Source organism: Aedes aegypti, chromosome 3, assembly GCF_002204515.2.
Source record: "Aedes aegypti strain LVP_AGWG chromosome 3, AaegL5.0 Primary Assembly, whole genome shotgun sequence".
Taxonomy (NCBI): Eukaryota; Metazoa; Arthropoda; class Insecta; order Diptera; family Culicidae; genus Aedes; species Aedes aegypti.
In genome coordinates, this window is record NC_035109.1 from 409,093,713 (window position 1) to 409,109,629 (window position 15,917).

Below are 15,917 nucleotides of genomic sequence, written 5' to 3' on the forward strand. Positions count from 1 at the left end.
TGAATATTTTCCTTGAGCTTTAATGTTTGTTTGCCAAGTGTTTCGATAAACGACAAATTGTGTGATAACATAATTAGCACATTCCTTAAAAGCACGTAAATTACTTGAATAAAATTAAAGCATATCAAAATCGTCTTTCACTATTAGTATTCTGAACACAATTGTATTTTTAGTTTTAAATTGTGTACCCAAAGGATGGAAAAGTTATTCTCGTTTAATTATTTACTTACTCCTTAAACTTTTGTTTGGCTGTTGTTTTGTACATGCTAATCTTTTTGAAAAACATACATTTAGGCATATTGAATGCCAAAAAATGCATTTTTTCAGAGGATTCGAATTTTTTTCCCTAACTTCTCCTAAATTTGTTTGAAGCGCATGCGTTCACAAAAGCACAGAGCACGCGAGAAGAATCCACTTGTTTGGGCAAAGTATCAACTCATGTTTGGGAAAATGCAAGCCAGCGCTCTCCTGTTTATGCTTCATTGTTGTTTCCTTTGAGAAGTGGTAAAGTTTCACCTCTCGGTGGCATCACATCTTTGACCAATTGATTCATTTTAACTTAGGCCGCTGTCGCTAAAGAATGCAAAACTGAATTAATTGTTCGGGGAAGCTATCTACAAGTTGATTATGTAAACCGCGTCATATGGAAAAGCCGTGTTTAACTGTTCTATCGGTATGTGACTAGCAAGGATAAAGAAAGCAGCGAAGTGTGTAATTTACTGGAAATGGTTTGATTTTCATTGGAAACCATAAAAATCTTTAATGGGTTTAGGATGTGCATATGACGTTTGACGACTATGAGATAAGTGGAAAGTAAAAGCTGTTGTTTCTTGAATATTGATTATTGTTCAAAAGTGCAAAACATTTGGGATCACAATTTTTCCAAATAAACCGTAGTGTACGGAAAAGATACAAAAATATAAAATTATTGTGACTGAAACGAAGAAATGTGTTTCTCGATTGTATTATGGATAACATTGCTGTAAATACTCAAGTTACACACTCGGTAAGTTTTATATAATATTTCAATGCCATGGAGTACGATAGCTCCCTTCGATGTACATATATACAGCAGCTTGCCAAAAAACTTTCATCGATTGTGTTCGAAAAGCGATTGATAACGATTTAGCACGTGATAATATAAACTTTGCCTTATTTGTGGAATGGATTTAGTTTGGCTAACCGCAAATAAATCTCATCGTTAGCCTACGTATTAGTTTATGCAATGCACAATTCTCAATATTGTAACCTTTACGTGGATGGCGTACGAAGCTAAATTTCCCGGATCCGAACCGGATGTCACAATATTTGATCATCACTCGTCGCTGCAGCAGCAGGTATCATTAGGTTGGGAGTGAAAAGTCGAAGTTTTTGCTTCTTTGTATCTCGAAAATGTCGTTTCCGGGGTATTTTTGTATACAGCTTCGTTTGTATCTTCCGATTGGATTTTTTTTACTTCTTGAATGGTTGAATGCAAATAATGCTCTATTTGAACTTGGCCATAAATGCGGCTTGTGATAGTTATGGTTGTAGTGCATATTAATAAATATATACAAAGATGACTTGAAAGATGATCTGATCTGAATAATAGCCATTGGATTTGATGATTGTCGATCATTTTTTGGAGGTGAAACATTTCGCAAAAATACGTTTCACATAAGGACGATTCACTTTAGAATGTTTTGTATATTTTTAAGCATGGACGTTCCGCAATTAATTTTTATATGCCTTGTTAAAAATGGAACCTGTTCTGGGATGTAAATGCTTCAAGAAGCCACCACAATTTAATACTGTTTATTTGAGATTATCTAGGCAATAACTGTCTTCTCATAATTTCGCAAAGCTTAATTTCCTATTGACGGAAGGTGCTGAAATTCCACTGGTAAATGGCTTATATGTAGAATTCATTCCATGGACCGTTAAAAGATTTCAAATGTAAACCATACATAGAATTGTTATAGAAAAAAGAAGCAGGACACTTCATCGGCTTGACTTACTATGTTAGACATCAACAAATTGATTTTGATTTGTACTAAAATACATTATCGTCCTTCACTAACAGTAAAGGGCAATACTATTGATACTTTTTCTATTTTTCATACAAGCTTATTATTTGTAGTGTTATACATGAGTAATTTAAGTAAATAATTAAAAAAATTGAAGGTATCTTGGGAAAAGTCGTATATTTCAACAAGATAAAAAAACTGGTTTAAACTATTTTTTGTTTCTTTTAAATTTTGAGTTAGTGTATTTAGAATTTTTTTAGAAAGCTCTCAGTTAATAACTGTGGAAGCGCTCTTAAGAACACTAATCTGAGAAGCAGGTTTTGTCCCAGTTGGGACGTAACGCCAGAAAGAAGAAGAAGAAGAAGTATTTAGAAATTTACATTAAAAGTTTCAAGTAAATTCATTTTGAACTCTCATGAGAAAAACATATTTAGAATTTTTTTTTGAAAGTGTAGCACAGTGAAAGGTTTCGTCATTGTAGCACTTTTAGTAAAAAGCGCCCTAATTAGTTTTCCAAGTGTTTCGGTGAAAGTTTTTCAAAAAATGATTCCGCTTCTTTTCATTTATTCAGCATTTTGAACTATGCCTCTGAAAGAGAGATAGAACTTTTCAATGAACAATGTTGATGTCTTCTTAAGTTGTTTTGAACAACTTTGACGAAGATATCAAGTTCATAACTTCATTGATTTTGAAGATATAATATATTTATATTATAATCCCTTAAAAGAGTTTTTTACAAAGAGTAAGGTGGGGGAAAAGTTCGACCTTAGTGGAATAATCAATATTAACAATATACATATATGAAAGTACAAGTTCTTGAATATTAAATAACGCTAAAATGATCAAACATCAACAAAAACTTATCACCATGTATTGACCTTTTAATTTGACGATCCATATTTGTTCAATTTCTTACAGGCTGTTTAATCGAAGGCGCTTTACACTCATATCGTTTGCATATGGAAGAAAATAGTGAACAGATAACGCATTACTAAACGGATAATGTCAAACTTTAGTGGAGTTTCAGTCAATATGACAGTGCCATGAAAAATCATGACGATGAACATCTTCGGTTTCCTTAGTTGAATGAAGTTTAATCAGTAGAAAATTAGTAGAATGGAATTCATGGCAATGAAACTGCGTATTATCAGAAGCAAATTTTCCAACATATCACAATTTGATACCAAAGTGAAATTTATGATATACTTTTTGTTGGTACTCGATGTAAGAGCTTTTGCGCTTAAATGTGTGTGCAATCCGGATGAGTGCGACGTGATCCGATCAGAGGACTGCCCTGGAAAAGGATACATTGTATGGGATCCATGCAGGTATGTAATTATAGAACTGGTAAAATATACTTTTTAATAATGAGAGATTCTCGCTGGAACCGGGCCGCCATTGGCGCATATCGTAAGAGCTCAATTTTTGACGCTGTTCGCTAAAATATGCTAAAAGTGGACAATCAACCTTTAGATTTACTCAAATTGGTGAACCCATCACTGCTTGAAAGCTAAACAGTTTACGAAAAAGACAATTTTTTGACAGATCGTATCTATTTCTTTACGTGATATGCCTCATATTTTCCTTTAAGGTGAAGATGAATCGAAGCCAAACCTCAAATTTTCAAGAGCACGAATCTGGAGAACCGAACATCCGTTCAGGCTAAAAACTTAATCGATTGGTCACTAGCTGGTAGGGGCCAATCGATTAAGTTTTCAGCTTAAACGGGTGTTCGGTTCTTCAGATCCGTGCTCTTGAAAATTTGAAGTTTGGCTTCGATTCATCTTCACCTTAAAAACACAAGTGACATCTGACAGATATAGGGTATTCCGAAAGATATGAGTAAATTCAAATACATCGTATCTTTGATGTATCTGCTTGATTTTTTTGGCTTTGCCTTAGAATATTTGACAAAATGGTGAAATCCGCTAAAATAACTTGTTTTTATTTTCTCCACACAAGACAACATCACGAATTTACAACTTTTCATTTTTCATTTTCATTTTGCAGCGTTTGGTGGGGCAATGAGAGCGCAAGTCAGTCCAAAGCCGGGGGAAGGGATAGGTATTGGCCGTAATAGTCTATGCGGACCACTTGAACACCATCGGAAAGGATAAGAAGGGTTGGGGTAGGGTATAGGGAATGGAGAAGACTTGACATAGTAATGCGATTAATGCTGCAAAATGTAAATGTGCTGAAAGCAATTTAATTTGAGTTTTGGAAGTTTGATTTGACTTATTAAAATTCCAAATGGATCGGCCATTGTACAAGTATGAAAGAATATGCTGATCGCTTTCTAGAAATTTTATAAACAACAAAATAATAACAATATGAGAGTGATGCTAAGGGCTGCTGATGGCACAATGCGACGCTTTAGGAGATTTTGATACTGATTGAACATTACTATACAGAGCTCAATTCAATCGATGGTGGTAACTTTACAAACTTTATCTGTTTTTGCACTGATTGACAATGCTGATTTATATAAAAATATTATAAAAATATATGATATTATTAGTTCATTTGTTTGTGTAATCTAGGTGTTAATAATGGAAAAAATTTACATACCCTTGATGATAATACTTCCCTGACCAGAAATATTATATTTTGAGCGCCCTTTTCGAAGCTATTCTATCCAGGTATCCATGTTCTGCTTTCAATCCTGAAATTATTCTTATTGTGCATGCTCATGCATTATATTAGTGATGCTCATAATCATGCAACAGATAAGAAGGAGAGAAAAAGAGAATATAGGAACAGTGATTAGTAATGAGTTAATTATGTAGTGTTGTTAGAATCATAAACAATTAATTTAATTAATTGAATTAAACAATAGTAATGAATAGCTTATAAAATGACTTTTCAGCATGGCTGAGCCTTTCGGATCGTAGGACCGATGTATAAAAATAATTTGTTTCGAAATTGTCCGCGTGGTCTTCTAGTGCCCCCATTAGATAAGAATCAGTCATAGACATACATACCGAATACTCGCCATGACCCTATGACCAACATTTGTATATGTATAGACTTAGCTGATGTGGCTTTTCTAATAGGTAGTTCTTTCACTCATTGATTGTCTTCAAAACCTTGTCAAGTATAGAAAATTGATTTTATTTCATTTATTACTACATTGAAGCTACATTGTACTTATTAAGTATTAGGTATTATTGTATGTTTTTATCACTATTGATATTATCAAGGCCAGAATTCCCAGTGAGTGAAGAATTTTATAGTACTAGAACACCATAGAAGATCGCTAAACTTTACCTAACCATAGAACGGCTTTTTACTCTATTATTCTAGGTAGATGCTATTGATCTCCCTTTGCTCCTATCCGCAACCCGGTGCACGCGCCCTGTTGGTTTTCGAAAACCTCGTAGAAGATTACAAACCGTCAATGGCATTCCCAATTACTACCCCACATTGCACATTCAAGGGTCTGATTGTGCTCCTAACCCACCCTCAGTTCGTAATCTTCTCGCCATCTTGAAATTATATTTTCCAGAAGTGAAAGTAATTTTGATGAGTGATAGCCCAGTGCAGCCCAACTGCATAGTACAGTAGTTTAACCAGAATCTTAAGGTCAGAAGATAAAATCTAAATTTTGTATAAAAAGGTTGCCATTGCTTTGAAATTCACCCTACATCTAACCAAAACTACTAACAACAGCGATCAATTATCAAAATTCATCGCTCCCTGGAAAATATAATCCCAAGCCCAGGGAACATCACGAATTTACAACTTTTCAGGTATTTTTAATACAAAAAATAATACTTTTCAGATGAATATTAACCCTTATACCTTAGGATAGGCGTGGATATTTTCAATTCGAGCACATTTTAAATGTTATATACTTGAATTAATAATGTAATTAGTGTTATTCCGATAAATAATTTCATCTGCATTAATATGTGTATATATATTTTGCTGATTTTTATTGAATATACCTCCCGAACTAACAATTTCGTACAGTAAAGTCTCACAGAAATATCGTGATTTGTGAAAAACTGGTTTGGTTTGAGGTGCTCGAAAAAAAACGGCATTTACAAATTAATAGTGAAAAAAATGGCTGAAAAATATATGTATATATATTTTGCTGATTTTTATTGAATATACCTCCCGCACTAACAATTTCGTACAGCAAAGTCTCACAGAAATATCGTGATTTGTGGAAAACTGGTTTGGTTTGAGGTGCTCGTAAAAAAAACGACACTTACAAATTAATAGTGAAAAAATGGCTATTAATTCATTATTAAAATTCAAAATCTACTCTGGATGGGTGCAAGAATCAAATGTGTACAATTCAGACAACAGTATGTCCATACTTTCTGGGACGATGATGGGACAATAGGCATAAATACGTTCACCATAAAAATGGTTGCCATTCAGACGATTGCAATAATTATGTTAAGTATAATAGACGTATGCCATATTGGACGATAACCATAATATACGATTGCCTCACGCAGCATATAAAGTGCTTTCCCAGATCGTCTTCCGCCGTCTATCGCCACTGGCAAGCAGATTTGCGGGAAGTTATCAAGCCGGTTTTGTGGACGGGCGATCGACGACAGACCAAATCTTTATGTTGCGGCAGATCCTCCAAAAGTGTCGCGAATATCAAGTCCCTACGCACCACCTATTCATCGATTTCCAAGCGGCCTATGATACCATCGACCACGAAGAGCTATGGAAGATTATGGACGAGAACGGTTTTCCCGGGAAACTGACTAGACTGATCAAAGCAACGATGGATAGTGTACAGTGCTGTGTGAAGATATCGGGTGCTTTATCGGACCCGTTTGAAACACGCAAAGGACTTCGACAAGGCGATGGTCTTTCCTGCCTCCTGTTCAATATTGCGCTAGAAGGTGTTATGAAACGGGCGGACTTCAACATGCGGGGCACGATCTTCACGTGGACATTGTCGGAAGAACGTTCCAGGTGGTTTCTGAACAGTATACCAGGCTGAAACGTGAAGCAGATCGGGTTGGATTTGAGGTAAATACGTCGAAGACGAAATATCTGCTGGCTGGAGGATAGAGCTCGCATTGGCAGACGCATGATGATCGACGGGGATGAGTTCGAGGTGGTGGACGAATTCGTCTACCTCGGATCATTGATAACGTCGGATAACAACTGCAGCAGAGAAATTCGAAGACGTATCATTGCCGGAAGTCGTGCTTACTACGGACTCCACAAGACCTTGCGGTCTGGTAAACTTCACTTCCGTACTAAGTGTATCATGTACAAGACGCTAATAAGACCGGTAGTCCTCTACGGGCATGAGACGTGGACAATGCTCGAAGAGGACCTGCAAGCGCTAGGAGTTTTTGAACGACGTGTGCTTAGGACGATCTTCGGCGGAGTATGTGAGAACGGCGTATGGAGGAGAAGAATGAACCACGAGTTGCGCAACTCTACGGTGAACCCAGTATCACGAAAGTCGCCAAAGCTGGAAGGGTACGATGGGCGGGACACGTTGTGAGAATGCCGGACAACAATCCCGCAAAAATGGTGTTCACCTCAAATCCGGCCGGTACAAGACGAAGGGGAGTGCAACGAGCTAGGTGGTTTGACCAAGTGGAGCAGGATCTTGGAAGTGTGAAGCGATCAAGAAATTGGAGGATAGCAGCCATGGACCGAGTTAGTTGGCGTAACATTGTGGCGCAGGTCATGTCTTGAAGGACGTAGAGCCAGCAAAAGTAAAGTAAGTCACCAGACGTTAGTCATGATAACAGTACAGAGATAAATGTTGATGAAACAGCCAGAATGGATATGGACGTTAGCCATAATTCATTTGCTGGATGTTAGAATATTGGAGTATGTATGAAGATCATTATGAAGCAAGTGTCAAATTCCTTTCGGCTAATGAATCCCAGTTTTTACGCGCTCCGAATTGTTTCTTGAGTTGAGTAGATAAAGAATTTTCAATGCATCTAGAATCAACATGTGGGGTTACACACTACTAGACAAAACACATTTTGGCTGAATTTAAACAAATTATTTTTCGCAAAATTAAAAACAAATGTGCGGACATTTTACAGAATGCAGCTAATTGTTGTGTGGGCAAGCACCATGTTTCTGAAAAGTAACATTTATTGACATCTATTTTCCCTTCTTTTTAACAAAAGCTGTTCTTCCGAATTATACGAATGTTCTGTTAATTATTGACGTTAAAGTCTGTTTAAGATTAGAAATTATTGCTTCAAAGCAGCTATTGATGCGTTAATTAGGCATCGTATACGTTACGTAACGTGTGCAGGGAGAAGAGGGGGGTTGAGCTTCCGTTACTTACTGTTGCAATATGAGGATGGAGGGGTAGCAAATTTACACGACTGGAAAAATCAATGAACATACCTAAGAAAGGCTCATACCAGATGAGAATGATAGCTATCTGAAGTATCTTGTATTATGTATTATAGAAGTTTTGCCTTCTTTATATCACATGCTATTTCTTAGAGTTATGCTACTAGAAGTGCTTGTTCGATTATATGTGCAAACATTGTTTTCAGAAATGTTGCCATCTTTTTTAAATAGGTTGTTCTTTAAATTTATTCTGATTCAGTTAATGTGGGCTCTTAAGTGACCTACAATTTTCTTCTTAAATTATATTTTAAAACAGTTACTCGCGCAAATTATTAATTTACAGCGATAAACGTGCAGCTATTTAGCAAGACCATGTTGAGGGTCAATCATGTTGAGTTTCAATCCAGCCCAGGGGAATGGCATCTGTAATCGGATGCCCTAAAAATATCAAGGCTCAAAAAGCCATCGAAACGCTTTTGATTGTGATTGCAGGCTGAAGTACAAAATAAGGTTAAAAAAATATCATTCAAGATCACTAACTTATACAACACATAGGGGAAGGGGTGGTAAAATATCATCCTGTTTCTGATAGAAAATCGAGGAAATTGTATAGTTCTAGCGCACAACATCAAAAATAGGAATGTTATCTATAGCAGCGACATGAATTCAGACTAAAATAATTAAATTTCCACATATTTTTATTGCTAGCAAAAAGCGATGAAAATGTTCATTTTACCTGCACTATGTAGTAATGATTGTAACCCATTCAAAAAGAAATCTAAAGGTATCAGATTTGACATCATATCATAACGATATTGACCTAAAAGTTACGTCAGTTATGATTTTCAAACATGGTTTTCTAAAATCTTAGTTTTCGTTGACATTTTCACTTCAATTGACCTCCATATCGACCCGAACACTTCGATTTATGGACTAAATCGTCCGTGCGTGATAAAAATTCGATCAAATTTGTTTTTCCTCGGTAAAAGGCTCGGTGTTCATTTTGCCACCACTTTCCCTACTTAGATATTGTATTGTTGTAGAATAAACTTTCTAGAAAATAGTTCAGAGGTTCCGCCATGCCGAATAATGAAAATTGGTAATTTTTGATGCAATTCGTGCTTCAGAAGCGAACTATTTTTATAGAACTTATTTTTCTAAACTTATTTTCCTATGGATATTCTTGTGCATTCGTATGGTTCTAGTTTTCGAAAATATACCATTTTATTGTCTACAGAATTTCTGAATGACAAAAAAATGGGGGGCTATGTTTTTGCAGCAGTATGACAAGCGTACCGTTTTGTCTCAAATTCCGAACACTCGTTTTTTGTATGACGAGTTGTTTCGCTGGAATATGTCATCAGATTTCCAGCAAATAGCTGTCAGTTCGAATTTATTTTTATCGTCTTTTTATTTACTTTATACTTCGGGAGTTTTCATGATTCTCTAATCCAAGGTCAATAGAACTAGCTCAGATATATTTATAAGCAAAATTATTCATTTGAATACGGTTTATTTGTGCTGTTCGGAATTTTAATCAGAGTGTTCAGAATATGAGACAGAATGAACAGTGTTCGGTATTTGAATCAGAATGTTGTTCCACACTTTTACGTATAAACGATACTCAACAACTTTAAATAAACATTTTTATCAGCACACCCAACACCTAACAATTAAACCTTGCAAATAAACTAAAATTTGAAGTCACTGTTGGCCTTAAGTGTTCGGAATATGAAAAACGGTACGGTACTTTATGGCTAACATTCTTGGTGGTTAAATGAACATCATGCAAAAAACTTGAGCAAAACAAGTATTTTTGGAAAAAATCATCGCGTTTCCGAAAAAACATCCATAAATGATAAATAAATGAAACCCATTCGAAAAGAAATCTAAATGTATCAAATTTGACATCATATCATAACGATATTCACTTCACTGAAAAACATCAAGACCTCCGAGCTAAAAGTTACGTCAGTTCTAATTTTCAAACATGGTTTTCTAAAATCTTAGTTTTTGTTCATATCTTCACTTTAATTGACCTACCTGAATACTCCGATTTATGCTCTAAACCGTCCGTGCGTGATGAAAAATCATTGTAATTTGTTTTTTCTCGGTAAAAGGCATGGTGTTCATTTTACCACTCCTGTTCATTTTTCCACCACTTCCCCTATAACAAGTATATATCCTATGTGTAGAGTAAGGTGGGGCAAAAGTTCGACGTTATGTAATCAATGTTTTCAGTAAAACTATAACATTTTAAAAGTAATAAACACCAGACAGTTGGCTATTGGCTACAATCTTGCTGAACGAGCTTTTATAAAAATTTTTACCCCTTTTTAGTTGTACCAGTTTCAAAATTGATTGTCTTGAACAACTTTTGCCCCACTAGTGCACTCGACGTAAAATGATGCTGATGATGATGATGATTTGATTCTACCATCTATTGTAGCAAGGCATCTGCCTATAGCACTGGAATAATCTGAAAAGCGATTTCATCAAGATTGTGCTGTTGTTCGTAAGCAGTCAGTCTCCTGTATGAAGGGCCAAAAACGGATGTGCGGACCCGCAAGCAGAGACACTTGCACGAAACCCACGGCAGGGGAAAAGAATCTCCTTCCAGAAGAAAGTTTTCACGAACAACTGTACAATCAAGCCCTCGATTGACAGAATACTCCCAATAGATGGGGTCGAAGAGCCCGCCCTCAATCCACGAAATGTTAACAACAGGGAGGAGGCAGTCCCAAGCTCCCTGTCCAAGACGCTTCATTCGGGTGTAAAATGATGCTTGCATAAAAATACACACTAAATTGTGGTCAAAAATTTATTCAAAACAGGGTTATTTGTAATATACTAAAACAGTAGTTTTTTTGCGAAAGGTCTAAACTGGTTTCCAAACATTTATGTAAACACTAATACATGTCATAGCATCCTAATGATATACCTTATATACAGTGCCGTAGCGTGTGGTTGGCCAGGTTGGCACCCGCCAAGGGCGCCAGCCAAATGGGGGCGCCAAAATGCGCGAATCACTTGGTAACATTTTTGAAAAGGCTTATTAAATTAGGGCTCTTATTAGTGACAATTTCGAAAGAATTATCAGACATAATAAAAAAGAAAATATAAAACCATTTCTGAAAAGCTTGTAACAAAATATACAATAAGCACTTTAAAAGATATACTTCATTCCTTATATTTTTAAGTTAGAAGTTCAAATAATTACACATAAATTAAAATTGTTCATGAAATGAAACAAACATTTTGACACTTTGAGAAGTTAACAAGCATAATTCCTAAATTTGTAGAATAAAGTCTCATTGAATCCCAAAAAGGATTCTTAAAAAACATAGAATATTGAACATTAAGGTGAAGATGAATCGAAGCCAAACCCAAATTTTCAAGAGCACAAATCTGAAGAACCGAACACCCGTTTGGGCTGAAAATTTAATCAATTGGTTACCACCAGCTAGTGACCAATCGATTAAGTTTTCAACTTAAACGGATGTTTGGTTCTCCAGATTCGTGCTCTTGAAAATTTGAGATGTGGCTTCGATTTATCTTCACCTTAATCTAACATTATCCTGAGTGGCATCCACGAAACACTGGGCAGAATTTCAACAGAAAATTGGGCAAATTTCTCACATTATCAAGGGAAAAATTCTGAGTAGAACTCTCGCTATATCTTGATCGGTCTTTCACATAATTTTAGGTGTGATTGACAGTATGTTGTGTATTTTTTGATATTTTAAACTGCTCCAAACCTAGCGGAAAATTCTCTCATCAGACATAATCTGTAATGCATTTTTAATGATCAAAAAACAATAGCTGAAACTTGTTTGATTAAAAAAAATAGTAGGGAGATTGACTGTAACTATTTAGAACAGTTTTGTTGTTAAGATTTGACCACCTTTCAAAGAGCTTGCCTGGTTGAAATTTTCCTTAACTATTTGGTGTTTTTTAAGTATATTCCATCGGAAATATACATGATACTCTTACTTTTAATAGATCCTTGATGAACCTTCTCTTCCACCGTTAAATTCAGCTATGTTCTCAACAATATCTCTTGAAATTTTTGTACATATTTTCATTTTTTGGTACCTTATTGTAAAGAAAGCTTTCAAATTCAACACTAATAGCAATTCCTTGGAAATTAATTGAAAATTCTTTGATACATTTCAAGTTACTTAATATTTATTAATGACAAAATTTGTGACTTCCTTATTGCTATTTTGCAATAAAACTTCTAGAGAATATCTTGACTCTCAAATCTTAGACAATTTTCTTCGATTAATCACTGAACTTCCTAAAAAATGAAATTTTCATTTCCAACGAATCTAAACCATCCTCCAAATGTCCATTAGAATCAGAATTATGGAGTAAGACATTGTAAAACTTTTTTTTTGTAAGCAGTTGCTATGGCTTTAGAAATTTATTTAAAGCTCTCAGAGACGAACCGGCCTTGGGCCGAAAGTCTCTTTAATAAAGATATAAAAAATAAACTATTTAACGCATAAGCTCTTAAATTTATTTCCAGTTCTGCAGGGCAAAAAGTTCCAAAGCTCTACCTGAAAACAAATAATTCAGATACGTTTAGAACAATTTATGTATTTCACGAACATTTGCAAGAAAAAAAATTGTTTGAAACATCTAGTATATTCTGTAGATTCGTTTCTTACAAAAAGAACTGTAAATTTCTTCGGAATTTTTCAAAGCATCTTTCAGATAACATTAAAAAATTCTCTGATAATTTTCACATGAAAATATTAAAGAATGCAGGAGTTTAGTCAATAATTCAATGTATTCTAAACTTAAGAATAGGCTTTAACTACTTTTAACAACTTTTGATGATTTTTCTATAAATTCTTATAGAAATAAATAGCATTTTTTTTTTTCAAAAATCATTCTCAATGAAATCCTAATTATATGTATTGATAAGCTTTGACTAAGGGGCGCTGGAATTAAGATTCGCCAAGCGCGCCATGAGGCTACGCTACGGCTGTGCTTATATAAGAAATTTAATAATATTTTATTTTAATTTTGTTCCATGTATTGAAAGTTTGACCAAAAATTACTTTGTTTACGTCTATAAAAACAAATCGTTATAACTTTCTCAAATCTGAATCGATTTCAATGATATCTGGAGTGATTGTCCCATCCAAATCACCAAAACATTTTCAATATTTGTTTTGAATTGAGTCAAAAATTTTGAAAACAAAGTTTTGTCTCACTACACTCTATAATTACCTATTCTCATCTACATTCGTTCAGAAAGTTTTTCGTTGATTCGCTGTTATAAAATAGCTAAATGTACACTACTCAAACTATTTTTATGGGTCACATAGTCACGAGAAGCCTTCCTTAGCTTAGTATTAAAGTCCGCAGCTAACCAAGCTAAAGGTGTCTAAGTTCGATTCCCGGCCGGTCCAGGATTTTTTCATAATGGTAATTTCATTGAACTCCCTGAGCATACACGGAAAAACCATTTTACCTAATTTTTTAGTAGACTTTACCCAAAATTAAGTATATCGATTATTCTCTCAACCCAAAATCTCTCGGTATTCTCTCTCCTCCCCACCTGTTGTCAAAAATAGAGAGAGCTGCACCTACCCAAGAAGAGTAGTTTGGCCCAATAAATCAAATTTGGGTAAAATGCATTATTCTCAAGCTTGGGTTGAATGAACTCAATTTTGCGTTGAATCAAACCAAATTGAGGTAAATTTTGCTTATGGCTTTAAAGGCAAAGTACCTAATGGAAATACGAATGCGAAAATGGAAACTTTAGCCTAGAAAGCTCGCAGTTAATAACTGTGGAAGTGTTCATGAGAATACTAAGCTGAGAAGAAGGTTATGTACCAACCGGGACGTATTTCCAAGAAAAAGAAGAAGTCACGATTATTAGTCACTCTTTACAATTATTAGTCACTCGTACGATTATGAGTCACTCGTACAATTCAAATGGAAATTACACACAATAGTGGATGGCCTGTAATAGAGTAACCAGTGTAAAATCAACCTATTGTGTAAAAACTTTATCCATTTATTATTCTATCTGGTAATCTGCTAACAACTAGTTTTCTTCAGTCAATATGTTTATGTGTACAATAGGCTGATAAAGGTGGAAAATATTTCAGTGTTTTTTCTTTTGGTTAACGATTTTTGCATATCTATTCGCAGGTGCTGCAAGGTCTGTGCTCGCACATTCGGAGAAGCGTGTGGTGGCCCTGGAGGCTTTTCCGGGACGTGTGAACCACCACTGAGTTGCGTGTCCAAAATACCTGTCGGAGGATCTGGCATATGCTTAGGTAATTGAACAAAAACAAATATTCATGAAGGTGGCTTATGGCCCTTTTTTAAACGGCCAAGAAAAAGTAACGGTTTATATTTGATTGTAAAGTAGGGTTATCATTATAATTATAGATATTTTTAAATATCGTTCTATATTGAATTTAAAAAGAGACTGTTGTGTTCAAGTTCAATTTTATCATTAGGATTTTAAGGCAAGTTTTGGTAATTTAAAATTTTTTCATTGCAAGCTTTTATTTATTTTTAAATTCAAACAAAATGTTGCGATTGAGCTCCAATTATTTCAAAATTACAATAATAATTTATCTCTATTAGAGAGACTTCCAGCCCAGGCTGGTCTCCATCAAAATTAATTGATTACTTTGGATCGGACCGAGTGTTATCCAAATTTTCGTATTAACAATACTTTGAATGTTATTTTTATTTTAATTTCTTATCTCACATCTTCAACGTTGCGTTTCGTCTAACCTTCCAGATATTCCAACGCACAACGAGACCGATGTGGACCATTTCAAAAATTGTACTGAGACAATCGTAGTGGAGTCAGGCTGCGAAATTGTGAACCGCAAATGCAAATGCTGGAACAAAATGCAACTTTGCAAATCCAGATCCATCGTCAAGTGGGATTTCAGGAATATGCAGGTAGTTTTTTCATTGTTGGGTTTGAAGTGTACCGTCGAAAATGCTGAAATACTTATTTTCCATGTAGGAATGCCAACTGAACGTAGCCAATTTAGTCAAATCAGAATTAGAGTTCGACGAGGACTATACTGTTCCTACAAAGGCTAGTTATGGTATGTTGAAGCTAAAGAAATTGATTATTCTGTAGAACTCAATGTTCATGCAAATTTTGAAGTTTTTCTCCCCCCCTCTTTTGTTGGCCGTATTGTAGAGCTCTATCTTCTCCAAACGTTAAGGAATCCTTGGTCCTCTTAGACTGCGTACAGATAGTGAAATCGTGGCCTTACACGAAGTAGAGGTCTACTACTACAGCCTTTGCTTTCGACATTCGCTTTAAGTGACCAACCTACTAATGTCTGCTTTATTTCACACGCCAGAAGTCAGTACCATCTGTAAAAAGTAGGCATTGAGAAAATTTAGAGAAGTTTTCAATCTCGTTTTCCATACAAATATCCCAGGAGATTGGAACATGTTTCGATCTCAATGAAACTTTCATAATTTGCTTTTCCTTCCGTTAACTTTCCAAGAAAAATATAAAGATGACCAAATAACGATTCATTTTTGTGTTACACGATACGAAAATCTGCAGGGGGACTGACATGCATTCACTGTTCATTATTG

General features: G+C 35.2%; 1 protein-coding gene across 3 annotated transcripts in view; it reads left to right on the forward strand.

Moving 5' to 3' along the window:
- Nucleotides 1-475: 475 nt before the first annotated feature.
- Nucleotides 476-15,917, forward strand: part of LOC5573215 (cysteine-rich motor neuron 1 protein) — a 55,335-nt gene continuing 39,893 nt past the window's right edge. Inside the window, exons 1-5 of one of the 3 annotated variants that reach the window (XM_021848605.1) lie at nt 476-1,006; nt 2,925-3,334; nt 14,487-14,614; nt 15,091-15,257; nt 15,325-15,409. In XM_021848605.1, coding sequence (XP_021704297.1) covers nt 3,123-3,334; nt 14,487-14,614; nt 15,091-15,257; nt 15,325-15,409 — 592 coding nt within the window. In that variant the 5' untranslated portion in view covers nt 476-1,006; nt 2,925-3,122. The remainder of the gene's footprint in view (nt 1,007-2,924; nt 3,335-14,486; nt 14,615-15,090; nt 15,258-15,324; nt 15,410-15,917) is intronic. The other 2 variants (XM_021848602.1, XM_021848603.1) reach the window with 2 other exon arrangements.